This window comes from Canis lupus, chromosome 14 (genome assembly GCF_048164855.1).
Source record: "Canis lupus baileyi chromosome 14, mCanLup2.hap1, whole genome shotgun sequence".
NCBI classification, from domain to species: Eukaryota; Metazoa; Chordata; class Mammalia; order Carnivora; family Canidae; genus Canis; species Canis lupus.
The window spans coordinates 35669061-35696187 of NC_132851.1; the positions used below are offsets into that span (position 1 = coordinate 35669061).

The 27127-nt window shown below is 53.9% G+C and overlaps 1 protein-coding gene across 7 annotated transcripts in view; it reads right to left on the reverse strand.

Annotated features, from left to right (window-relative positions):
* Positions 1 to 1338: 1338 nt before the first annotated feature.
* COL22A1 (collagen type XXII alpha 1 chain) overlaps positions 1339 to 27127 on the reverse strand; it is a 260852-nt gene continuing 235063 nt past the window's right edge. For 6 of the 7 annotated variants that reach the window (XM_072774627.1, XM_072774624.1, XM_072774626.1 and 3 more), the window contains 10 exons: positions 27067 to 27120; positions 21249 to 21302; positions 19709 to 19780; positions 18256 to 18291; positions 14636 to 14680; positions 12316 to 12495; positions 10563 to 10629; positions 8280 to 8462; positions 4858 to 4935; positions 1339 to 2537 (listed from right to left, as the gene is read on the reverse strand). In XM_072774627.1, the coding sequence (XP_072630728.1) occupies positions 2350 to 2537; positions 4858 to 4935; positions 8280 to 8462; positions 10563 to 10629; positions 12316 to 12495; positions 14636 to 14680; positions 18256 to 18291; positions 19709 to 19780; positions 21249 to 21302; positions 27067 to 27120 (957 nt within the window). In that variant the 3' untranslated portion in view covers positions 1339 to 2349. The remainder of the gene's footprint in view (positions 2538 to 4857; positions 4936 to 8279; positions 8463 to 10562; positions 10630 to 12315; positions 12496 to 14635; positions 14681 to 18255; positions 18292 to 19708; positions 19781 to 21248; positions 21303 to 27066; positions 27121 to 27127) is intronic. The other variant, XM_072774628.1, reaches the window with a different exon arrangement.

A 27127-nucleotide genomic window follows, 5' to 3' on the forward strand; every position in this document is an offset into this window, starting at 1 on the left:
TAGGGGGCACCATGCAGGGTCAGGATAAACAGCCTGTCGCCAAACGTTCCAGAACGACGGCCCTCAGACCCTGACACACATACACCCCCAGAATGAGCACCCACCAACCCAAGGAGAGCAGCTTTCGGAGCCTATTTTAAAATCATGGCAATATACTGCTCTGTTCGTGGAGACTTCCAGCACTTTCGGTCCCCAGATCAGAAGCGTGTGGCATAGACGTGATAAAAAGGACTTGTTTGATTACGCATAGGCGTGTTAGTCTGTGCTTGGGTGCATGACAGATGAAGGGATGGATCAATCAAGTCACGAGTCAGTTAATGAAGACTTGACCCCATGCTTAACGAGTAATTCTCTCAGGCCCTGGTCAATCAGCCGCACTCCGGACACACGTCAGCACCCGACTGAAACCAAACTTCCTCCTCTCCTTGCTCCACCCCGCGCTCCCCCATGACCCTGCATGGATGTGCACATCGAGGTGGCTTCTGCCAAAAATGTAGAAGACAGAGCTGTCCCGGGGGAGTGAATGGAAACGGAGATCCCTGGGCCTGGCTCACCCTCGTGCACGTCTGCAAGTGGCCTCAACACGTGGCCTGAGGCTCCCCAGAGGAGAAGCATTCGTCCCGGAACTCAAGGGGTTCACATGCAGACGGATGCTGGAGATAAGGAATCGTCAGGGGCGCCTGGGTGGCTCCGTTGGGGGAGCATCTGACTTCAGCTCCCGTCAGGACCTTGGGGGCCTGGGATCCCTGCTCCGTGGGGACTCTGCTTCTCCCTCTGCGCCTCCTGTTGCTCATGTTCTCTCTTAGATAAATAAATAAAATGCTGTAAAGAACATTTAAAAAATTTAAACACTTAAAAAATAAAAAAGAGGGCAGCCCAGGTGGTTCAGCGGTTTAGCTCCTGCCTTTGGCCCAGGGCGTGATCCTGGAGTCCCGGGATCGAGTTCCACATCAGGGTCCCTGCATGGAGCCTGCTTCTCCCTCTGCCTGTGTCCCTGCCATTCTCTCTGTGTCCCTCATGAATAAATAAATAAAATCTTAAAAAAAAATAAGAAATAAGAAGAAAGGCACCTGGCTGGTTCAGTCGGCTAAGCGTCGGACTCTTGATTCTGGCTCAGGTCATGACCCCGGGGTGCTGGGATCGAGCCCCACGTTGGGATCCTGAGGTCCTGGGGTCCTGGGATCGAGAGCCCTGAGTCGGGCTCCCTGCTCAGCGGGGAGTCTGTTTCTCCCTCTCCTTCTGCTTCTCCCCCTGCTCCTGCTTTCTCTCTCTCAAATAAGTAAATAAAATCTTGGGAAAAAAAATAAAAAATAAAAAGGAAGGACTCGTCACCCAAACTGAGGAGGAAACTCAGATTTATTGAGCACCTGCTTGTGTGGGCATGTCAGGTACACACATATACTCCATGCACTTTATTTCCAAGGCAGGATCCTGGAGGCACAGAGCTCCTAGCACCCCCGGCCCGTACCCTGGCCAACTGCCCACCATCAGGAAAATGCGACAGTGGTCGTCGGACCCCCTTTATTTCACCATTAAAGTGACACCAACAGCGAGGGGCTAGAAGGAGTCCTATCCAAGGCTCAGGAGCCAAGGTAACACGCTTCCTCCGCACCAGCCTCTCTGTCTCGGGCCGGACGCAGCATCGCACGAAGCCGTGTCAACTCAAGTGCCGTGACTTCACATCCGGGACCTGGGGCGGCGAGGTGGCTGAGTGCTCCCCGAGGACCGCTTCTGTGCGCTGCACCTGCGCTCTGCATCGGGAGCTGAGGCCAGTCTTCATGTCTGCACCTTCCTTCCCTTCCTGCCTCGCCTGTCCCTCCTGGGAAGCGGCGCCCTCTGAGCCTGGCCAGGGACAGAAACCCATCGCCTCATCTTCTTAGTTTCCTTTTGAGGAAAGAGGTAAATCCGGCGAGTGTCTGGTCAGGGGTTTCATAGCACCAAGAGTTTCCTTAAAATGGGCAGCTGCTCGTCACAGGGGGGCTGTCAGAAGAACCCAGAAACAGCCCACTGCCCCACGATCAAGTTCTCCCAGCTTCGGACAAGAGGGGGAAACTGTCGGAGCCTTATTATATGAGATAATAACAATAATAACAATAATAGCGATAATAAACAATAATAATAATATTATTATTAATAATCTGACCGACCGGCAGCATCTGTTGGTTTTAATGACGTGGAGGTCTCTCAGGAAAATAAGACAAACACAAATGATAAAAGCGAAAAACAAAAACAAAAACAAAAACACACACACACACATGGCTGCAATGTTTCAAGACCTCTGGCTTCTTATCAGGCTCTGAGTTCAAGTTTCAGAAATCCACCGCCGGCCTCCCGGCATTCTGGAATCTTCTAGGGGCCCTTCACGTTACTGGGCCGTGCAGCGAGGCTGGCAAAGTAGGCACACTGGGAGGGGTCGCACTGGCCAGGGGGCCCGGGCGGTCCCGGGGGGCCAGGGTGTCCCGCTGGTCCGGTCTCCCCTTGAGGGCCGGGAGCCCCGGGGAGCCCGTCTTTAGCATAGCCAGGTTCCCCGGGTTGACCTGGGCCAAGGAGAAAAAAAAAACAAAAAAACAGAACAGAAGGTTCAGGATCCTTCTGACACCAGGAAGCAGGGCCATCTTGCTCTGCAGGACACTGTTTGGACTGGGGCAGCACTCAGGGGGCCCTCGGGGAGAAAGCAGGAGGGGTCGGCGGGGGGGCAGGGACACGGGGCGGACGTGTTCCCACGCGGTTCTAGGAGACACAGCTGGATTGTGAGTGGGGCGCCAAGTCCTCCTCATTAACCATCAGCCCCCATTCACGTGTCCCTAGAGATTCCCGATGATGTTCCGTTACCCGGTGTCCAGCGTGTCCCGAATAGTCTGTGGTTTCTAGGCTCTATCTGTATGTTAAATGTGAACTGTGTTCTTGGACTACGTTCACTTATTCCGAAAGTCGGGGCCAGAGATAATATAAACAAGATGTGAGTAACTGTCCGATGGATGGTCCCTAATTTAGACTCAGAAATATTACAGTAATAGGCAAACTCCTATTCCTATATTTAGCAAACATCGTGATTTTATATATGATCAATCTATGTCCCTTTTTGCTTCGGCCACTGGGAAGCTCGCCGCTGAGTGTTTTGGCTAACCCTATCACCTCTTGAGTCACCATGTTAGAAAATCTGAGTCTCCCTATAAAAGAAGCAAAAAAGTACATTTTTCCCCTTAAAAAGGTCTTCAGACATTTCACGAACTCTAAAATTCGTGAGTGCTTTGGTAGTGATTTAATCCATGGTCCTGCCTCGACCAGCGTCATTGATGCCTTTTTTTTTTGTTTTGTTTTGTTTTGTTTTTTTTAGTGTCACTGATTCCTTCTGCAGAGGAGAATCACTGAGGTACGGTCACTACCTAAACCTCATCCTCATCCAAGTATTTCCCCTTTCTAAACGGTTTCTGTTCTGCCTTTTAATCTTTATTTGGAATTGCCTTATTTTAAAAATATTCGTGGGGCACCTGGTTGGCTCGGTCAATGGAGCACATGACTCTTGACCTTGGGGATGTGGGTTTGAGCCCCACATTGGGTGTCAAGATTACTTAAAAATAAAACCTTCAGGACACCCGGGTGGCTCAGTGGTTGAGCACCAGCCTTTGGCTCAGGGCGTGACCCCGGGGTCCTGGGATCAAGTCTCGCATCGGGCTCCCTGCAGGGAACCTGCTTCTCCCTCTGCCTATGTCTCTGCCTCTGTCTCTGTGTCTCTCAGGAATAAATACATAAAATCTTTTAAAAAAGAATAATAAAAAAAATAAGGCCTTTAAAAAATAAAAAGAATATTTTTAATGTTAGAAGCTATTAGAAAGTAGGCAAGCTGTCAAAAAATAAATCTTGAAAATATATTTCTGGCTCTCTTCTCTAATAGGAGTAGCAACATGCATCTGGGGCTGGAAATTTGGAAAATCAAGAAGATATAAATACTAAAATTAGAATTACCCATAGGTCTCATACTCAGAAATGCCCCCACGTGGTCAGATAAACTAGAATTAAATAAAAACAGGAACCTCAACCAGGTGGACTTGGGTAACACCCCAGTCTAGTCCCCTCCACCTTCTTCTTTAAAAAAAAAAAAAAAAAAAGATTTTATTTATTTATTCATGAGAGACGCAGAGAGAGAGGCAGAGACACAGGAAGAGGGAGAAGCAGGCTCCATGCAGGGAGCCCGATGCGGGACTTGATCCCGGGACCCCAAGATCATGCCCTGGGTTGGAGGCGGTGCTAAACCACTGGGCCACCGGGCTGCCCTCACCTCCACCTTCTACTCACACCCGTCCTCTTGGGCCACCGCACGGCTGTGCCCCTGAGGTGGCCCCACGTGGCCAACCTGCCCAGGTTGCAGGACTGCAAGCCCCACGGCCCAGGGAGCCCCCCACATGAGCCAGGCGTGTGCTGCCCACCTGGCCACCGGGCCAGCACGGCCCCATGCGCCTTCTGAGAAATAGTAACGGGGCCCCACCATGTGCATGGCGGGAAAGACGGATGGCCCGGTCACGCCACCCTAAACGAACGTCATCGGGTCCAAGGAGACAGCATGAAGGGGAAGGAGTTCCCCACGCTGCCTGGTCCCATTTTGCTCCCAGCCAGGCTTCCTCAGGACCGGTTCATGGGAGAAACCCCAACAACTCAGGGGGTTACTAGGGTTTGTGGTAGTTGTCCTTTTATGCAAGTCAAGAAGTTGGCGTCTTAGAAAGATTCGGGAAGAACAAATCCCTGCTCCTAGTTCCTCTCAGACAAAGCCAGCCCCGACCAGCTGCTGTCCCTGGGGAGCGGGGGACTCCCCACTCACCCCGAGGGCCGCCCACCCGGGACCCCAGGAGCTCTCCCTACCTGGGACGCCGGGCGGGCCCATCTCGCCCCGGAGGCCCACTCCAGGCGCACCTGGGTCTCCTTTGGCTCCTCGCTCACCTGTGAGAGAGACGCGCCTTAGGTGGTGGAGACCCTGGGTGAGGGTGGGCACGGGTGGCCCCGAGCAGGTGCAGGGCAGGAGGGGGCGCGGGAGCCTCCCCCCACCAAGCTTGCTCAGCCATTCTGCACCCTGGGCCGCTGATGCTCGTTCACACTCACTCACAGCCACTCACACTCAAGCATGCGCTTGATTCAGGTACACGCATGTGAGCACCAGAACAGACGGCAGCGTCCATCGCCCCCGCCAGCACGCTCAGCCACATGGCAACACCCGTCCAGGGGCACGTGGCCCAACGTGCACACACATGCACGTTCTCACACAACTAACAAAGATATATGCACACTCATATACACACACAGACTCACTCAGACATGGCCACCCAGATGTGCACGGCCACACGCTCTCTCCCTGGTACATACATATGTCCACATGGCCACACGCACTCTCCCATGCAGACAGACACACATCCACATGGCCACATGCTTTCTCCCCGGTACACACACATGTCCACACGGCCACACACACTCTCCTGTGTAGATACACACACGTCCACACGGCCACACGCTCTCTCCCTGGTACACACACACACATCCACACGGCCACACGCTCTCTCCTATGTAGACACACACACATCCAAATGGCCACACATTCTCCCCAGTACACATACATGCGTGTACACGGCCACATGCACTCTCCCGTGTAGACACACACATGTCCACATGGCCACACATACTCTCCTCTGTAGAGATACACAAGGCCACATGCTCTCTCCTTTGTATACACACACAGATCCACAAGGCCACACGTGCTCTCCTGTGTAGACACACATATGTCCACACAGCCTCATGCTCTCTGCCTTGTATATATACACATAGATCCACACAGTTTCTCTCTCTCTCATACACACACACACACACACACACACACACACGGCTGCACAGCCACATGCGCTGTCCCGTGTATTGTATACACATATACATCTACACAGCCACATGAGTTCTCTTATGTATACACACACGTCCACAAGGCCACACAGTCTCTTCCATGTATACACAGACGTCCACAAGGCCACAAGCGCTCTCCTGTGTATATACACATACATCTACACAGCCACACAAGCCCTCCTGTGTATACACACACACGTCCACACAGCTGCACGCTCTCTCTCAAGTACATACACCTGACAACCTATACCCACTCATGCTTGCCTGCATTTCCCGGGCTCTCACAGCATTTCACCTGAACCGGTGGGACCTGGGTGACAACAATCAACACTCTAGACCCTGTGGGCAGTTACGATAACAGGTCTACTCTCAAGAAGCTTCACATCCAGGAAGAGATGGAACAGGGCACAAGAGCACTCCTATTCGCAGCAGAATGTGCTAAGTACCATCACAGCAAGTTAAAACCACACGGAAGTTTCAGAGATAGTCCCTTCTCTCAGGGAGGAAAGTCAAGATCATGTGTGAGTTCATACCACACACATTGGATTAAACCATCTCAACTTTTTTTTCATCACTTTTTTTTTTTCCCTGTTGTTTCCAGAAATCTCCTTGTGGCAACACATTTTCTTTTGTAATCCAAATTGAAATTTTGCAAGTTCATGGAGACATTAGACCATTCGTATTTATTGTTGTAACTGCCACACTGAGTCAGTTCTGTCCAAGTCTGGTGTTTCCTACGCTTTATGCTTTCTTGTTGACAGCTAGTTCATTTATTTTGTTTTATGAACCAGCAGAGCTAGGACTTGAGCACAACAAAAAGGATTTTCAGTAGGAAAAACATTATAGGGAATGAATGAATGAATGAAGAATTAGTAAGGAAGCAGCAGGGGAAAGAGGAGGATGTTAGGGGCATCCATGTCCATACTCTCCAGTGGTAGCCAAAATCTGGTGTTTCTGTACCCCAGGCTCACCTGTCCCCACCTGCACTCACCCCAGGCTCACCTGTCCCCACCTGCACTCACCCCAGGCTCACCCCTCCCCCACCTGCACTCACCCCAGGCTCACCTGTCCCCACCTGCACTCACTCCAGGCTCACCTGTCCCCACCTGCACTCACCCCAGGCTCATCTCTCCCTTACTTGCACTCACCCCAGGCTCACCCCTCTCCCACCTGCACTCACTCCAGGCTCACCTGTCCCCACATGCATTCACCCCAGGCTCATCTCTCCCCCACCTGCACTCACCCCAGGCTCATCTCTCCCTCACCTGCACTCATCCCAGGCTCACCCCTCCCCCATCTGCACTCACCCCAGGCTCACCTGTCCCCACCTGCACTCACCCCAGGCTCATCTCTCCTTCACCTGCACTCACCCCAGGCTCATCTCTCCTTCACCTGCACTCAGCCCAGGCTCACCTGTCCCCACCTGCACTCACCCCAGGCTCACCTGTCCCCACCTGCACTCACTCCAGGCTCACCTGTCCCCACATGCATTCACCCCAGGCTCATCTCTCCCCCACCTGCATTCACCCCAGGCTCACCTGTCCCTACCTGCACTCACCCCAGGCTCACCTGTCCCCACCTGCACTCACACCAGGCTCATCTCTCCCCCACCTGCACTCACCTCAGGCTCACCCCTCCCCACCTGCACTCATCCCAGGCTCTCCCCTCCCACACCCTATACTCACCCCAGGCTCACCTCTCCTCCACCTGTACTCACCCTAGGCTCACTCCACCATGTTACCCCTTCCTCCCCCTGCACTCACTCCTCCCCCACCCCATGCTCATTTCTCCCCAGAGAGGAGCTCATGATCTGGTTGATGAGTCTGGCTTTTGTCCTCCCTCTTGTTATCCCACCTGCCTGCCTGCAGAGAGGGTGCACTCTGGCCTGCTTGTCTCCATCACTAAGGGGGTCAGGCGCTGCCCTTTGGAGGAGAGATCTGCTGTTGCCCAGAGCGGCCCAATCCAGGTGAGCCCTCTACCTGAGAGCTGGAGAGGTGGCAGCCCTTCCAGCTGCAGCTCCAAGCCACTTGGCTGCATTCTAAAGCTGGCGTCCAACACCCCACGTGCCTGGAGACAGAACATCTCTCTTCCTCAGCTAGCCCTCACCTCGGAAGTGGAAAGGGGGCATCTGGTGCCACCCCTGCAACTAGAGCAGGGGCAACAGGGAGAGCAAGGAGTGAGTGGGAGGCAGCTGGTCCGCTCTTCCTGGTGGAAGCGTATGTGTACAAAAATGTCAAGTATGAAAACCTCCAGTACAGATGAAAACATCACTTGATGCCAAAACCCAGAGTGAGACTAAGCTGGTGGCAGGGAGTGGGACCAGTTATGCACACTCGGCTAGGGGTGCTCCCTCCAGCCCTCCTCCATGCCACCGGTGGCTCCTCTGGGTCCTCACTCACCTTTGGGACCCATGGGTCCAGAGGGTCCTTCCAGACCCCCCTGCCCGGGCCGTCCTGGCTCCCCCACGGGGCCTGCTCGGCCTGGAAGCCCATCTTTTCCCGGGGGCCCCGGGGGCCCGGGTCGGCCTTGGGATGACTTCATGTGCACCGGCGGCCTCTGGGCCAGGAGGTAGGCGAGTCTGGCTACGAAGGAGAAAAAACAGAGATGTTCGCGAAGGAGGGAGACGGACAAAATGAGGGCCGGGGCTCCCTGTGTAGCTTGGGCCTCAGGAGACTGTAGGAGGCACAGAGGAGCGACGACATCAACCATGGCCCAGCACGGGCAGCGTGCCCACCGAGCTCAGCTCCGCCGGCCGGGGCCTCCAGGGAGCTCCTTGACCTCTCTGAGCCTTCACGTCCTTGTCTGGCAAATGGAGGCAATGAGATCAGATCCCACCTGCCCCACCGGGCAGAGTGTGAGGACGGGCATTAAGACTGTGCTCAGTGGACGCTGCTGGCACCTATCATGGCACAGCTGGCGGCGGTGACAGTCCCTCCTGCAGCAGGAGGAGTTGTGATAACTGTCAGCTGGGGAGGTTGAGGCAGGGGGTGAGACTTAGTGGCTTACAGAGCGATACAGTGACTTATCTAAGTCACTAAGTGCTGGATGTGAGGTCATCAAGGATCCTCACATTCTAATGTTAAGGCTATCGAATTGGTTAAAAACCTGGAGGTGCAATGGCTTTCCACCACATAGGGGATACAGTTCCCATCTGATGGCCACCGGGAGACCATCACACAGTCAAGCCCAAGCGCTTCTCGCAGGTGACTGATCCCAGAGAGGCTGGAGGGTCACCCAAGCCCCAGGGTTTTGGTGGTAAAACCAAGGCAGGGGCAGGGTCTTCTGAGTGCCCTGGTGATTGGCTTCCCATGAGCATCGACCTCCCATCTTCCTACACGAGGTGGCAGGCGGGGTGCAGGCCTGCCTGAGACATGAACAAATGGTTTAACCGTTTTGAGCCTTAATTTCCTCATCCTTGCCATGGAGCTGTGCTTCCTCTTCAAAGGCTATTTGGAAGAAAGGCCCCCGCCCAGCAGATGCTCCATCCGAATCTTTTTTTCAGAACAGGTCTTATCTCTGCTCTTGGGCTAGAAACTCCCCAAGGGCTGAAGTCATTTCTGTCACTGGCAACTCTGACGCCCAGAAAGCAGAGCTCAGAGCCGCCCACGCAGGAGGCCTCAGGACATGACCCACCCAGGGGCAACCGCCATCCCAGCCTTTGGTTCCTTTCCTTTCTTCGGCCTTCGCCCTCGCCCTCACCCAAACCCCAGGCCCCTGCCATCTCTTCCAGGTAATGGTCTTTGGCTCTCCTGGGTGTGGAGAGGGACTGTGCTGGCCCAGACACTCTAAGAGGGCTGGGGGGAGGGGTGGGCATCTTGTCCAATGCTGTGTCCTTATACTCAACTCAGTCTGACATAGGGTTGGTGCAAATAACTCCCTGAGATGTGAGCATGCGAGTGAATGTGCCCTCCCATTCCGTCCACCTGGGTCCTGAAGAGTTATGGGTGTCTGGCCTTCCCTGTCATAGACTGTCCATGACTTTCCTCCCCAACTACCTTCCAGCACGGAGCGGAGTGGGGACAGCTCCCACTCAGGAGCAGGTGGCGTGTAAGAGCAGGGCTTGCTGTCTGCACACAAATCCTGCTCAGACGCTTGTCACATCTTCCACTTCTGGTGAGTTACTTGGCCTCTCTGCTCCTAACAATCAAGCACACCTCCTGATCATTGGGGGTGCAAGCCTCCTGCATGGAGGCTTCCATGCATCACCTTGTAGGTGCTTAGGAGACCACCTGACCTATGGATGCCAAGCCCCACGTACTGGCATTACTGCTACTTCTGACCTTGTTCCCTCCCTGAGCACCTGCTGTGTACCAGGCTCATGCAACAGCGTGGGATTTAACAATAAATCATCAGTACAGCAGGATTGAAAGGAATCTGGGTCCCTGAAAGCACTATGAATCCCTGCTCCCTGGAGACTGAATGCACAGAATAAATGACTCGTGGTGGCAAAGTGGGTTCTGTTGATGGTGAGCTGCCCTAGCTTAGAGGTCTTCAAGCAGAGGTAAAGACCCGCTCTGGAGAGGGGTCCGTGTGTCTAGAGCCTGCACGGTGTTCCTCACGTTTCTGGCACGGTTTCTACACGCGAGCTGCTCTCCCAAAGCCTTTTCCCAGAAAGGGGCTGCTTCCCAGGCTCTCCAGAGGCCTGTATGTGCCCAAGGCTGTAGGCAAGTCCAGCTACTCACTTTCCAGCTGTTTCTCGAGCTCCTCTTGGATGAGCCGTCGCAGCGTGTCCACGGAGGGGGACTCCCCCTGCAAGGGAGGGAAGGCCGAATTACTTCTCTCCCCGGTGACTCTGGCCACCCAAGACCCCTGATGGCTCCGGAAAGAAGGGGCACAGGCAACACGTGGCACCTTTTCCTGGTCCAAGCCTTACCACACCCAGAATCACCTCCTTCTCCCTCAGTCACAAGGGCAGCATCCTCCCATCCCCTACGGTGACCAGAGGCCTCGGCCACCCCTCTGTCCACACCCGTCACACTCCCTAGTAGGGGCTCCTCCCTGCGAGGCCATTTCCCCAGCGCTGGACCTGAGAGGTCTGGCCCCCGTCTCTCCCTGCCAGAGTCCTGTTCACTTCTGGGGCAGCTCACTGGCTGCCTCCCCATGGATTCCTCTTAGATTTCCCTGGCCATCCGCTTGGGTCCTCTGGCTCCCAGGGTCTGGCTTTCCTTGCTCTGTTTCCTTGGTCCTACCCAGGTGCCTTACAATCCTGTGCTTGGTTCATAGAAGCTGATGAGTTTATGGGCCAGAGAAGCAGAGTGCTGCCTCTGGGCTCACATGGTGACAGGTGATTTTTTTTTTTTTTAAGATTTTATTTATTCATGAGAGACACAGAAAGAGAGGCAGAGACCCAGGCAGAGGGAGAAGCAGGCTCCATGCAGGGAGCCCGACGTGGGACTCGATCCCAGGACCCCAGGACCACGCCCTGAGCCCAAGGCAGATGCTCAACCCTTGAGCCACCCAGGCGTCCACAACAGGGGATTCTTAGAGGAACCCTGAGGGTCTCCTGGCGCTCCTGTCTGCAGCCCCAGCACCTGGCAGGGCACCCAGCCTTTGCACGACATGGATTCCATGTCCCTATTGTCTTTTCTTTTCTGTTCAATCTTTTATGCTCATCCCAGAACTTTCATCGCTAGCTGCAGCAGCAGGACTAGGAGAGCTCAGCGAGGACCCAGGGGGCCATGGAAGCACCCCATGTCCTGCGGTCCCCCTCTTGGACTTGGCCAAGAGTCTCAGACCCCAGCCACTGAGAAGTGACCGAACCAGAGTGTCAGAGCTACCAGTGACATCGGAGATCACCTGGACCTACGCTCCGAAGACAGGAGGGTCCCCAGGGGACCACAGCGCTGCTGAGAGGAAAGGTGAGGTCACCTGGACTCAGAAACCACCCTCTCCACCGCTTCTTCCCTGGGCGGCTCTGCTTTCTTCTCCAGTGTGTGCTCACGTTACAGGTTTGTGTAAAACAAGAGTCCTGGCACTAGGATAAAGTACGTTTTGGGGAAAAAACACTAAACAAGCCTGTGCTTTGGTGTCTGGGCAAAGCAAGACCCAGAGGGAAAGTGAGTGGCCCAGATGGGCAGACAGAGGAATGGCAGAGGCAGCAGCCCTGGGCGGGCAGGTCGTCCCATGGGAAGCGGGTTCTCAGTTACCATCTGTGCAGGATCCGGGGACAGATGAGCTCTAGAGCCCAAGGACGTTGGTCCCGAGGAGTCACTGAACTAGAGGAGGGAGCAGGAGGGGGCTCTGCTCTGGGGCGCGCCCGAGCTATGCACACTGTCTCACCTAGTCAGCGGGACAAACCTGACGGGAGACGGTCCCCTTACCCCTTTGGGCAGATATGGGAGGGCAGGCTCAGAGGGGGGTCTGGAACCTGGTCCCTCTGAAGGCCACGCACCTCATCAGCATCCCCCGAGGTGGAGGCAGCACCAGCATCCTTACCCTGAGTCCTGGAAATCCTGGCTGGCCCGGAGGCCCTGGGGGCCCGGCCACTCCATTCTCCCCGGGCGGTCCTTGGGGGCCCATCAGGCCCGTGAGGCCTTTGTGACCAGGGATTCCAGGGTCGCCCGGCTGGCCCTTCCCACCGGGAGGTCCTTTGTCACCTCTGTTCCCGGGATCTCCCTAGAGGAGGGAAGAAGCACGTCAGTGAGAAGAGGACGGGCAGGTGCACACAGGCCTGCTGGAACCTCCCGCTCCCTCCTCGTTAGTGGGCCCTCATGGGATGACACTGACTGGGACTCTCCCAGCTCTGACCCAGACTCTGAAGACCTGGATCAGTGACTTGGGAACCACGACAACCACAGCGCCATCCAGTCCTCTGCCCAATTTGCTACTTGGAGTCTGACCAATAAGGTCCTGGTTGTTGGTGGTGGGTCTGGAAATAGGCGGCCACGTTGGCGAGCTCGGGGTGTCACAGGACTCCCTTGCTGGCAGGTAGCAACAGGGGGGAGGGGAGGGGAAGCCAGATGGTAGCTGGAAATGGGCACGGCCATGGCCGTGACCCAGAGCCAAGGACGGGGAAGACTGCAGGCCTGAAACTAGCTCCAACACATACGCCTCGACAAGAAACAAATAACGGACAAAATCTGGTATGTTCCAGGGCTTGAGCAAAAGGGAGATGCAGATTTATAACCACATGGTTCTGCATGCACGGACCCTGGAGGGCACAAGGGAAATGTCCCGCGACGGACCCTGGGAGGGGGTCGGGGGCGTAAGGGATACCCTGGTAGAGGAGTACCTGCTTTTCATTGCACCCTCTATTTTGCAATTTGCAAATGTCTGCATCGCTTTCTCAACAGTATCAAAAAGTACAGTGAATTTCAAATGAATTTAGCCAGACCCGAGGAGCAGTCCTGACTTAAATTTCTCAGGTGTGATGCATTCCACGGGGTCTCTGTCATCTGTCGGTGATGGGGGGTCGGTGGCGGTCCTGGTGCTTCGTGCTCCTGAATGCCGAGGCCCCATCACAGCTGTGATACAGCACTTCTTATTCATTAAATGTCTCAATATCACTTTGCAGGGGAGGACTCGTCCCAGATTTCAAATGTTCCCAGGAGTGCAAAGGAATGCGGAGCCTGACGGCTCCCTGGCAACGTTCCACCAAACCACTTAACAGAGAGAAGGCAATTCTCCACTTATTGATTAGGTATTAGAGGAGAGATTCATATTTGTGGTCTGAGCTCCCTGGCTGCCAGCCAAAACTCAAAACTCAAGCCATCCCTGGCAGCCAGAGCTCCCAGGGGCTCCTGTGTGACACGGGGCTGGGGGCCCTCAGTGGCTTCTCAGAGACAGCCCCCCTCCCTGGCTCCATCCTCAGGAGCCCACAGCCATAGCACACGGGAGTCAAGTCACTCGGTAGGAAGGAGGGAGAGAGAGAATGAGTTTCGGGGGGTGGGGAGAGCGACTATCTCTGACACCCTCTGTTTCCTTTCCACTGCTCTCTCTTCTCCGTCCTGTAGGAGAAACCCAGTTCTTCACCCATCCAACGTGCAAAGAAAGCAGACATAAATTCTCGGCAGGTCCATGGGAAACAAGCCAGGCAGGGGTGGGGTGTGGGGTGGCGGTGACATCCACATGGTGCAACAGTGTGACAGTGGGACGGCTGACCCTACAGAGGGATGCATGTTTAATTCCTCCAAAGCGAGCGACAGTTGTCACAAGTGTGAGAACATCACCACCACCACCCGCACACACGCACACACACACACACACACACACACACACACACACACACACTGGCATTTTTGGGGGGGGATAAAAAGAAGAAAAAACACCAAACCAAAAAAAACCCCAAAAAAACAGAAAAACAAAACAAAACAAAAAAATTAAAAAAAACCTCCCCCTGTTGTTTTTCAGAGGAATGAGATGTAAAGAAAGGCTTCCTGAGTGTGGCGCCAAGGCGATTCATTATGGGAAAAATCTGTTCCCTTGTCACCTCCAGCGACAAATCTGGCTCCTGGCAAATTGGCACTTTGGTAGCTGAGCACGTCACACACAGGGAGAGAGGGAAATCTGTCAAAGTCTCAGAACGCCTGCCTTTGAATTTGTAATTGCAATGATTTTACTCCTTAAAATAACATCCAAAAAAATGGAAAAATAACAACATTCACTACAAGGATCCCTTTGTGGGCTAATGATTTTCCAGGGACCAGTGGAGTGGCACGTTCTTCGTCAGGCTTGGCTGTTGCTCGCTGACCGCCTGGGACAAAGTCCCCGTGCCGCCTTGAAAAGGTCACATTCGGGAACGACCTCCCCCACTTACCCTGTCTCCTTTGGGTCCTGGCTCTCCGGGCTTCCCAGGGATGCCCTGCAGAGAGTACAAAGAACGATGGTCACTGAACCATGGCCACCCGTCTGCGACCCCGTGTGCCGACCCCAAGGGGTGCCAGGGAAATCGGGTCCCCCAGGAGCCCCTGTCTGTCTGTCCGGACACTGCAGATATCACATCCTTCCCTCCTCTGCCCACCCGGGACCAATGGCACCAGCCCCTGCCCGGCCCTTTTCGGATTCCTCCTCTGCCTTTTTCCAGGATAGACCCCTGTCCCCGAACATACCCAGGAGGCCCTGCAGGACGTGGACTCTGATAAGCCCTCACTGCCTGTGAGGCCTGGGCTCCCTGGCCTCCTGCTGACCTGAAAGACCTCTGTGACCGCCTGCTGCAGGGAGCACGGGGTTGTCCTGCCTCCTGGTCTCTGCAGCTCACCTTCCTGCTGCCTGCAGCACACTCCCCTCCGTCCCGCATAGAGTCTGTGCCCCCTGAGTTTATGTGCTGAAGCCATAACCCCCAGAGTGACTACTAGCACGCGGGGTCATTAGAGGGGACGCAGGTGTGGGTAAGGTCATGGGGGTGGTCCCATGATGGAAACAGGGAGATGAGCACAGAGACCAGGGAGCCCACTGGTGTAATGAGGGGAAGATGGCATACAACCTGCTGACACCTTGATCTTGGACCTCTCAGCCCCCAGAACCAGGAGAAATGTCTATTTCCCAGGCACCTAGTCCAAGGTGATTGTGTGGCAGCCAAGCTGGCTAATCGCTATCCCTCTGTCTGGAATAAATCCCCCGTGGCCTTCAGGCTTCCCCTCCAGGAAGCCTTCCCTGACCACCCAGCACCTAGGTACTATGGACCCCACACCCCTTCTGGAGGGCAGTCACTTTGGGGCCAGGGGTACACGGTCCTGTGGTTCCCCACTGCTAGAATAGTCCCTCCTTGCTTCTGTGACCCTCCCCAGCTGGAACCTCTCTATCCCACTTTGCCCCCAGCCCCCCTGCCACCTCCCCTTGCAAAGCTTTGGTTAATCCCTCTGGCCAAGCATCTGCCCTCATGCATGGGTTCCCTGGGCACCAGCTGACAGGTAGCTCGCGTTGTCCCCAGATGAGGTGATGGGCATGTTCCCTTGGACAACAAGCACTTGGAAGGCAGGTCCTGTGCTTATCCACCCCCGGGCTGCACTGTGTCCACCCAAGCCCTGCTGCGCACTTAGTTCACAAACACAAACCACAGGGAGCAGTCGGCCCAGGGCTCGCATCCCATCTCCTGCTCCACGGACAGAAGGGGTCTCAGGGGAAGGAAGTGAGGAGAGCAAACATGCCTCAGTTCTCCTGAGCGGGAGCCACATCTGTCATTTCAGCCCCCGGCCCTGTTCTCACGGGGCTCACAGCCCAGCTAGACAGGGGCTCAGCTGATCCTTACAGACCTGTTTAGATCTCTAATAAAAGTGCGGGAAAGGTGTTTTGGGAGCCAGGGGAGAAAGCGCGTGACTGTGTGTTGGGAGGCAGGGAGGCTGGAAGGACAGATGAAATCCTAGGTGGATGGAGGCATGAAGACCAAGCTTTGGAGACAGGAACCGGGGTCGAGGTGTGCACGGGGTGGGAGGAAGCAGGAGCTCATGCGGGAGAGCATGGGGTCTCCTCGGGGCAGAACCCAGGGTGGGCTCCCAGGCAACGGGGAGCTGCTGGCCTTTCCTTCTACTCAGCCAGTGAGTAGGAGAAGGGAGTACTGGTGAATAAGCAAGCACTCCGTCCATGGATGAAAAGCATGGCTGGGGCAGGGGCAAATGCTGCCCGAATGCAGAGCCCTTGGACCTGGCTTTCAGGGATTCACCTGCCTCCCTGCTGAGTGGAGAAAGAACCCTAGAGCCAGGGTGGAAAAGGGTCTTCCTCATGCAGGCAGTGTGAGGGCTGGGAAACGGACTCGGTGGTAACTGTACAATTCCCTTCTCTGTGTTTGCTCAGTCTTTGGTTTCTCATCAATTATTTTTGCTCCCTGTTCTGTGATGGGCTCTTGGGCTCCTGCAAACAGAGCAAGGTGCTAGGACACTGCATAGTGAGCTGTCAGTTTGTTTCAGATGGTCTAGGAGAGTCGACCGAGGGCACATTTCAGCACAGACCGCAGGATGAGCGGGGCCAGGTGCACAGAGGGGTGGGACAGTGGGAGGGGGCTTGAAAAACGGGCCCAGTGTGTATGAAAGGCCTTGACAAGGAGCTCGATGTGTTTGGGGAGCTGAAGGCAGAGTGTCTGGAGCTCAGAGAATGCTCAGAGGAGCTCAGAGGAGCTCAGGGGAAGCAGTGGGGCCAGGGTACTTGGACTCCCACAAGTGTAGGGCAGGGCAGAGCTGAGGCTGACCTGGGAAGGGGCATGACCTCGTGTGTGCTCTGCAAGCAGCTGCGGGCAGGACAGACTGTGGGGGTGGGTAGAGGCTGGACACAGGGGACCAGAGGGTAGTCACTGCAATCATGCAAGTATCACATAATGGTAGCCTGGACTGGGATCCTCGCAGCAGGCCTGGAGAGCTGGACAGAGTGGAGTAGTTTTGGATTTGCCACCAACAAGACGTGTTGATAGACTGGACATACAGGCAGGTAAGTGAAAGAGGCTAGTGGAGCACAGAGGATCATAGGGGAAGGGAGGGAAAGCTGGATGGGAAGCCATCAGAGAGGGAGACAAGCCGTGAGAGACTCTGAACTCTGGGGAACACACTGAGGGCGGCTGGAGGGGAGGGGGGGTGGGGGACGGGGTCACTGGGTCATGGGCATGGAGGAGGGCACGTGATGGGATGAGCACTGGGTGTTCCATGCAACTGATGAATCACTGAACTCTACCTCTGAATCTAAATACGTACTTTATGTTGGATAATCGAATTTAAATAGTAAGAAATAAAAGGGAAGAATTGGAGAACAAAAAAGACAAAGGAAAGAAAAGAAAGAAAGAAAAGAAAGAAAGAAAGAAAGAAAGAAAGAAAGAAAGAGAAAGAGAGAAAGAAAGAAAAGGAAAGGTAGAGAAAGAAATAAAGAAGAGAAAGAAAGGAAGAAAGAGAAAGAAAGGAAAAGAAAGAAAAAGAAAGATAAGGAAAGAAAAAGAAAGAGAAGAGAAAGAAAGAAAAGGAAATGGAAAGAAAGAATGAAAGAAAAGGAAAGAAAGAATGAAAGATAAAGAATGGATGAATGAATGAGAAAGAGAAAGAAAGGAAATAAAAAAGAAAAAGAAGGAAAGTAAGAATGAAAGGGAAAAAGAAAGAAAGAAAAGAGAAAAAAGAAAAAAGAGAAAAGAAAAAAGAAAAGAAAAGGAAAGAAAAGAAAAGAAAAGAAAGAAAAGAAAAGAAAAAAGAAAAGAAAGAAAAGAAAAGAAAGAAAATAAAAGAAAAAAGAAAAGAAAAGAAAAGAAAAAAAAGAAAAAAAGAAAAAAGAAAAAAGAAAAGAAAGAAAAGAAAAGAAAAGAAAAGAAAAGAAAAGAAAAGAAAAGAAAAGAAAAGAAAAGAAAAGAAAGAAAAGAAAAGTCCGACAGGAGGAAGCGGAGCCGAGCGAGCGGCTGTCAGGGCGGCCGGGCCGGTGCCTCTGCCGTGGGTCCCGCTAAGGTCGGTCGAGGCTGCGGCGCGTACTTGCCTCCTTGCCCGGGGCTCCCTTGTCTCCGGGCTCGCCCTGCGGGACAGAACACAGCATCAGGGGCTCTGCGGCGTCAGCACACGGGCTCCAAAACGGGTTCTCATCCGGGTCGTGTTCCCGAAAAGACGACGACCGGTGGTCCGGCCGGCGGACACCCCCCAGGCAGGCTTCCTAGCCCCCCCATGTCTGGGCAGAAGGCGGCAAACCACGTCCAGGAGTGGGAAGGGGGGGGTCTCTGGTCTGGGCTCCTGGCCCCCCTGGGCCCAGCTTTACGGAGCGCCCAGTTGTGGGGGGGGAGGCTCCCAGAAGCAGGCGCACGGCGTGAAACGAGGCGCCAGTGACCTGGGCTCTGGAGCTAGCCTGTCTGCGTTCTAGTCCCGGCTGCTCCAGCTGCTGGCTTTGTGACCTTGCACAACCTCCTTGAAACCTCCTCAAGATGTCTGTGCCTCAGTTTCTTCATGAGGGCTTTGCCAAAATTTAATCAGCTATTACTGTGACTGAAAGAACGAGCGCTGTGGGACACCCGGGTGGCTCAGTGGTTGAGCGTCTGCCTTCGGCTCAGATCGTGATCCCGGGGTCCTGGGATCAAGTCCCACATCGGGCTGCCCAAGGGGAGCCTGCTTCTCCCTCTGCCTGTGTCTGTGTGTCTCTCATAAATAAATTAAAATCTTAAAAAAAAAAAAAAAGAATGAGCGTTGCAAGTCTCAAAGTGTGGGTACCCGGCTGCAGCCGGGCTAGGGCGTGGGCTACATGGTAGAAATGGGTAAAAGACAGGTGGCCACCTGGAGAGGCTGGGCTGGCTGGGCGGCAGGGCACCCTCGGGGGTCAGAATGAAATGGAGGGGGTGGACGGGGACATGGGTACGCTTCCTACTCCCGCGTGGGATGTACCACCCTCGCCCCCTGGCCGGCAGTGCGGGGCCGTGGCATGCAACCTGCACCAGGAGCCTGGCTGCAAATGTTTGAATCCCTCAGCATCCCTCTGCCCAGAACCCGAGCAAACATCACCAGCCAGCATCTCTGTGTCACACTTTCCAGCCAGGAGGCCTAGGCTCCAGCACCAGCTAGAGCACAGACTGACCACGTGGCCCACATGATCTGACCCTGCAGCCAGACTCGGTCACCTCTAAAATGGTTTCTCAGGGCCCCCGAAGTTCTAGGATCAGAGCTGCATGCTCTTATGCCCCCATTTGAACAATGACAAAGCTACGGCACGGAAGCCACGAGACTGGCCCCAGGTGCCACGCCTAGGATCCCATGCAGGTGACATCGGAGTTCGTGCTCTAGCCAGCGCACACCACTGCCTGCCAACCACGAAGTGGGTTTGACCACACACCAGGGGACGCCACCTGAGCAAGAGGAGCCGAGGCCACAGTGGGTGGCAGGAAAGGTACTGCAACTGAACTTCCCCCCAGAGCTGGGCATCCTCCCCTCCCCGGGAGTTCTCAGCTTACCTGAGGCCCCCGAGGGCCCAGAAAGCCAGGGAGTCCCGGGCTGCCATGGTCTCCTTTGTTTCCCTTCTGGCCCTGCAAATGGGGTGTGGGGGGGGCGACAGGCATTGATTCTGCGAGGTCAAGTGCCAGCCCAAGGAGACTCAGAAGCCTTGCAACCCCGCTGTGCTCGGGTGGCCTGAGACATCCACAGGTGAGAAGAGTACCCGTCTCCCCCGCAGGAGAGGGCAGCGGGTCTGGGAGAGGCACCTGACAGCACTGTTGGGGGCGGGGCAGCAAGACGAGAAGCATCTCTTTCCAATCCAAGCAACAGAAGCAAAATGGGACAAATACTCCATAGAAACACCCTGCGGTGCGTGTGGCCTGAGTAGCCCTCTGGCAAGGTACTTCTTCCCAGGAGCACCCCGAGGCTCGTGGTTTGGTAGGATGGCTTTTTGGAAACGGCTCTGGGGACTCTTTCAGCTCCAGCCTCTCTGGGTATGTGTGAGTCAGCTCTTCTGGGGCCAGCTCTGTACTGGGCATGAAGCCAGGCTCACGGCCCTGTCCCTTCCCGTCTGCTCTGTGTCACCAGCAGTGACAAGCCCCGTGCCCCTCCGCTTCCGAGGAACATCATTACATTTGCTAAGCAGTTAAGCTCCTCTAATGCAGTTGTTCTTGGTCTAACTGAAAAGGGAGGCTCCACGAGGGTGACCAGATGCCTGGTTTTGCCTGGGAATGATGAGTTTCCCAGGATGCAGGATTTTCTGTGCTAAAACCAAGGTTTTTGGCCAATTAGGATGGACCTGTCACCGTCTATTTCCACAATGACAACAGTTGGCCGGCCAGCTGGTCTGCCCATTGCCTAGTGCAATAGTTGCTCGACTCACCATGACCCGAGGGAGGGTGGTCTTCAGAAGAGAGCCGCCAATTTTAGCAAATAAAAATACAAGAAGGCTGGGCTGGGAGGAGACTTGGGGACAGGATCTGACTCACCCAACCCCAGAGCCCATCAGAGAACCATCTTCCGCAGCATGTCTCCCTGTCTACCAGACCTAATCCTAAGCCCAGGGACCTGGATTCTGATTACTCATGTCACCCTCTCTCCAACACCCAGGATCCTACCATTGTCCCTTCCTGCTCTCCCCACCCCCACCTCCTAACCACTAGGAAAACCCTCTTTGGCCAAGTCTATCCTACATCCATTCCCATGTGATGCACTTACCCTGTCGTCTGAGATGGGAAGGGCTGGTGGGCCTCAACCTGTCTTCCCATCCTCTAAAAATATGCAATGTCTACTGTGCAACCTTATTAAACATTTTTTTAGTCTTTAAGGTCTGTACCCTTGGCTGCATATAGTAATAGACAACAGAAAACCAAGTGCATAATTGCATGCATCTTAGACTTTGAAAGAGGTCCTTACTGGATCCTCTTGTCTTGAGCCCATTCAAACCCCATATTTTCCCCATCATGCTTCCAGGGTAGAGAACATACAATCTGTGATGTGAAAAGCATGCCCATGTCAAAGCTTGCCTTGATTCCACCATACGGCAGGGGGAGTACTCACAGGACTTCCTGTAGGACCAGGGTCTCCCGGAGATCCCGGCGATCCGTTCTTACCCTGGTAGAAGAAACACAAGCAATAATCTGCCAGGATCCTCTGCTAGGACATCGGGGAGCAGGATGGTGGAACAGGGTAAGTGCCAGGTGTGCAGGATCCCATTTCACACCTACAGCTGTCATTCTGGCCAGCATGGCTCTCAGTAAGCCATGTCATCGCTCGGAGGATGTTTCTCAGTTTATAAAAGGAGCATGTGGTACTTAACTCATAATATTGTGGAATTCAATGAGTTTGTGTACATGATAAAGCCTATCCTGTTGAGTGCTGCCCAGGGTACAGGCATCATAAATAATCATGACCTCATCCATCCATCCATCCATCCATCCATCTATCCATCCACCCATCCTTTCATCCACCCATCCACCCATCCTCCACCCACCCATCCATCCTTTCATCCATCCATCCTTTATCTACCTATCTATCCATCCTCCATCGACCCATGTACCCACCCATCCATCCTTTCATCCACCCATCCATCCATCCTCGACCCACCTATCCATCCTTTCATCCATCCATCCATCCATCCATCCTCCACCCACCTATCCATCCTTTCATCCATCCATCCATCCATCCATCCATCCTCCACCCACCCATCCATCCTTTCATCCATCCATCCTTTCATCTACCCATCCATTCATCCTCCACCCACCCATCCACCCACCCATCCATCCTTTCATCCACCCACCCATCCATCCATCCTCGACCCACCTATCCATCCTTTCATCCATCCATCCATCCATCCATCCTCCACCCACCCATCCATCCTTTCATCCATCCATCCTTTCATCCATCCATCCTTTCATCCATCCTCCACCTACCCATCCATCCTTTCATCCATCCATCCTCCACCCACCCATCCATCCTTTCATCCACCCATACATCCATCCTCTACCCACCCATCCAACCTTTCATCCATCCACCCATCCTTCACCTACCCATCCATCCTTTCATCCTTTCATCCATCCATCCATCCATCCTCCACCCATCCATTCATCCTTTCATCCACCCATCCATCCATCCTCCATCCACCCACCCACCCATCTTTTCATCCATCCTTTCATCCTTCAACTCAGATGCTGTCTTAAGAAGCAACACAAAAGTGCTCAGATCAAGGCAGTGCTGTTCTCAGCTTAGGATGCTTGTCCCTGTGCAGATTTTATTTTACTCCTCTAAGAGAGGCACTATTATCCTGAAGAGATGAAGACCGCGACACAGACAAGAAAAGTGGCAGTGCAGAATCCTGTACTAAATCAAAGATTCATTCACTCCAGACTCCAGGACTGACCCCAAAGAGTTAGCAGTTCTCTGACTCGGGTATTTTGTGCATACTCATAATTTTGATAAATGCATTTAACCAATAGGCTCCTTGGTATAAAAATCAGAAAATTTAAGAACTCTTCTAGTTATCCCTCTGAGGATCAGACAAATTCCTATTCAGTCTGAGGTTCAAGGCTTGGCTTCAGCGGGCTGGTCTGGTCACTGCCTCTGCCTGCCACTCTCCTCCTTCTTAGAACCTCCCCTAACCAGGTGGCTGTGTCTTTACCCGGCTCTTCCCTGCTGGGAGTAGCCCAAAGAACAGTGTGCGTCTCACCTCTCTCACTGTGGTCAGCACCTAGCACAGTGCCAGGCACACAGGAGGTACTCTGCTGGACCAAGGAACCCAGAACATCACAGGAAACCACTCTCCAGGGGCATCTGGGTGGCTCAGTTGGTTAAGTGTCTGCCTTGGGCTCAGGTCATGATCCCAGGGTCCTGGGATGAAGCCCTGCATTGGGCTCTATGCTCAGAGTGGGGAGTCTGCTTTTCCCTCTGTGCTCCCTCCCTTCAAATAAATAAATAAAATCTTAAAAAAAAAAAAAGGAAGCCACTCTCCATTTGATCCTATAACCAAAAGGTGCTGATGTCCTATAATCTGTGAAGCACACATTCACCAATGAGTCAGCTTCGTGGAAATACATTACAGTAAGAAGAAGCTCACACTGCCTGAGGACTTCCTCCACGCCAGGTTTTGCACGCATTTGCTCACTGCACACGACAGATATAAACACTGCCATTTTATAAATGGGGAAATCAAGTCACGGAATGTCTACACAAACTGCCTGAGGCGGAAGTGGAGCAGCTGAGATTGGAGCCCAGGAAGCATATGCCCAGGCGGGCTGGCTGGTGGTCATGACTATGTAGGGGACGCATCTTACGGCCTAACAAGTGCATGTGTGATCGTGGATGATTCACGCGGCACATCTCACGTAATCATGCCAGGAAGCGTGAAACGTGGACGCCTTTATCCGGCATCACCGATGAGGAGGCCGAGGCACAGAGAAAGCACAGCGTCTGCACAGGAGTGCTGCAGTTGGAGCAGCCAGCGGCTCTGTGACTTCCCCCACTCCCCCCCCCCACACCCAGGGAATGTGGTGTGGTGGCTCCTCCCTGCACCTCCGTCCGCCCACCCACCAACCCATCTGTGTCCTTCTAAAAATATGCGCTTTGGCTCATCCCTATGGTGATTATCTCTCTCCTCCTTCTCCCTCTGATTTGCAGGGAGGATAAGGGCCAAGACACATGAGCTTGTGATGCCAACACAGGCGGATGAACGCGGAGGGGCAGCATGGGGTGGCCACCTGCCACCTGTTGGGGCGCTGGAGGCCAGCTGGGGCAGGGACTTGGCTACTTCCTGGACTGGGGTCCACTCCTCATGTCCTACTCGTCCTGAATGGAAGCCACAGCCCCACCCCCTCAACTGCCCTGCGCTCCAAATTCCTGTCCTGGGCCCCGTCCTACCAGGTCTCATCTTTCTGAGAGGGAGACGTGGCCCACACAGGCCCAGGCAGGTCTCCAACAGCAGACTGGAATCCGACTGCCTGGATGTGAACCCAACCCAAGCTCTGCCACTTACCTGCTGTGTGATCGAGGGCAAGTGACTGGACCTCGCTATGCCTCCATTTCTCATCTGCCTCGTTGGGTTCAGGAGAACTCTGTGAGCGAATTAGGCAAATGCTCGGGTGGTTCCCTAGCCCTGGGATGGTTGGCATTCCCTGGAGGCTCTCCGTCAACACTCAGTGTCTGCTCCAAGGTAGTGTGAACCTGCTGAGGTTGCTGGGCACCTTCCCTTCCCCGGGGAAGGCTGATCGGTGCCAACTGAGCGAGAGATGGGCTGTCAGGGTGATAACCTGGAACCTCTGCTGATGCATTCCAGTAAGAATTTGGCAAACTCTAGCAGTTTGTTGTTGTTTACAAAGTACGTATGAAGGGCCCTCAGAATTGGTGGAGGCGAATTAGAAAAACACAAAACTGCCTCTTGGGGACTTTGGCCGGGAAGACCTCCCTTTGGCATGTGACACTTGAGGTCCTTGGCCTCCTCCCCTCACACACTCACTGCTCCCCACACGCAATGCTTTCCCTTTCCTCTCCTGTATCCCTGGACACACTGGCATTCAGGAGTGATTTACAGAGCACGACTTTGTGCCAGGAGACCCTAGAGGAGGGAAGAGCAATGTCCCCTCCTTCGTCCAGGAGCAGAACCCAGCATGGAGCCCCAGGGTGACCACCTTCCACCTACCGGGTACTTTCTCAGAGCTGGACACTGTTGCATCATTTCCCCAATTTAAATGCTGGATCTTGCAAGTTCTCCTCACTCTACAGATGAAGGGGTAGGCCCAGGGGATCTGAAGGAACTCATCTCGCCCATAGAACTGGTAAGATGCATCTTAACTCCAGAGCTTGGAGGTGGAAGCATGATGAAGGGCCAGCGGGGGCCCCAGTGGCTGCCACTCCATGCCCAAGGCACTCCAGAGGTAGATTTCTCCATTTGTCTGTCCTTACACTCTTGCCTAGTCTCTTCCTCCCACGTGGAATTTTAACACCACACCTATGTCATATATCTGATTCTGCTCTATATGTATATCTGCATGTGATACACAAAGAGTAAGGGGTCTTGGCATCCCAAGGACCAGTATTTGCCCCCTGGGGGTGACAGCACACCCACTGGGAATGCATGCCCCAGGGACTAAGTGTCATTGGTGAAGAGCCCAGCTGCGGATAGTCTCCTGGTCCCTGCATACAGGGATGGTGCCGATGACCCCAAGATCTGCAGGTTGACCCCACCCATGGGAGAGTGAATGCAGAACACACTACTCAGCTCCTTAACCTAGCCCTGTAGTTGGATGAGCAAATGCCATGTTCTAGAAAGAGGAGATGGGTTTGATCAGTGAGCTGCTGCTATAGAGTGGGAAATTTGAGGCCAAGGCCAAGATGGAAACCCAAAAAGCATGAATGCCCTGCTTCTGAGCATGGATGTTTTCCTGTAGACAAACCCTCAGCACAAAATGTAGCCATCACTACACACAGGGACACCCGTCCCACAGCTGAAAAGCCAGAATGGCAGGGGCCCACTGGGCTCCCACAGCCCGGTCTGAAGGCTATCCTTCATGCTGTACCTCAGCCCACGGGGGATCTAGGACTGTGCGCGTGGAAGGCATCTGGACATCCCGCACCCCCACAGGCTGCTGTGTTAGGGTGGGAAGCTGGATATGTGTTGCTGTGGCACCATCAAGGGAGAAAGTGACTCCTTCTGCTGAGTTCCAAAGAGATATGGATTGAAATACCCAAGACCCATCCCGGGTGCCTCCTGTAGGGTCCTGAAGACAAAGAACCCGGCCATGGTCACGGCAGGTGCAGAGCACTGAATTTGGTGCCAGAAAGTCTTGGGTTTAAATCCTGCCTACAGCTCTTGCCAGCTGTGTGCCCTGGAGCCAGGAAGCCCAGATTCATCTAGGTTACAGGTTATCCACTCACCCATTTCCTCCATACTCGTTCCAAATACGCATCCACACACGCACACACCATACAGAACAAACCGGTTGCCAAGATGAAGTGCTGCATAACAAACACGTATCCTATCGATATGCTGGTAGGTGCACTAAAAATATTTTTAAATATACCTAAGATGCTATTAACAGTGGCTCCCTCTGGAGCATAGGGCTGGGGTGAAATGGGAGCCTTTTCATTTTAATTCTGCATGATTCCTTTTATCATTAGCATGGATCACAGTTGCACTATCTCAGCGTAGGACCTCGTTTGCAAATACAGTCACTGCAGATAGAATTAGTTTAACGGGCCCAACCTGGAACAGGGAGGGCCCCCATCCAACGCCACTGCTGTTCTTATGCAAGGAGGACATTTGGGCATAGAGACATGTCCACAGGGAAGATGCCAGGTCAAGAGGGAGGCAGAGATCAGAGTTGTGTTTGCACCAGCCAAGGAACACCAGAGATGGCAGGAAACCCCAGAAGCTAAGTGAGAGGGATGGAAGTGAGAGTCCTTGTCACAGGCCCAGAATCACCCAATCCTGCCCACATCTTGATCTGGGACCTCTGGCTTCCTGGATGGTGAGACGGTACATGTCTTAGACATCCAGCTCCAGATTTGTGAGACAATAAATTTATTGTTGAAGCAACTAAATGTGTGGCTTTTTGCTATGACAGCCCTAGCAATCCAATGCACAGATCATGCTAGGACAACCTAAAGGGAAGTCCTACAGGGTTCCCGCCACGCCAGGCAGCTCCTTTTACATTTCTGCATTATGGGTCGGCGGTCCCAGAAAACAGCCTTGGGTCTGGGTAGGAGGGCACTTGTAGGGCTTAGGGCAGTAGCTCCTTTTTTTCCAACTGCTAAGGCATGCAGCCACTTTTAAACAACACACACAGGACTGTACCAGGATGAACCAACCAAATGCCACCACAGTGATAGGCTGCGGAGTATCACTCACCGGTGGGCCCCTCAGTCCTTGGGGGCCCTGGGGCCCTGTGGGTCCAGTGTCGCCCTGGAAC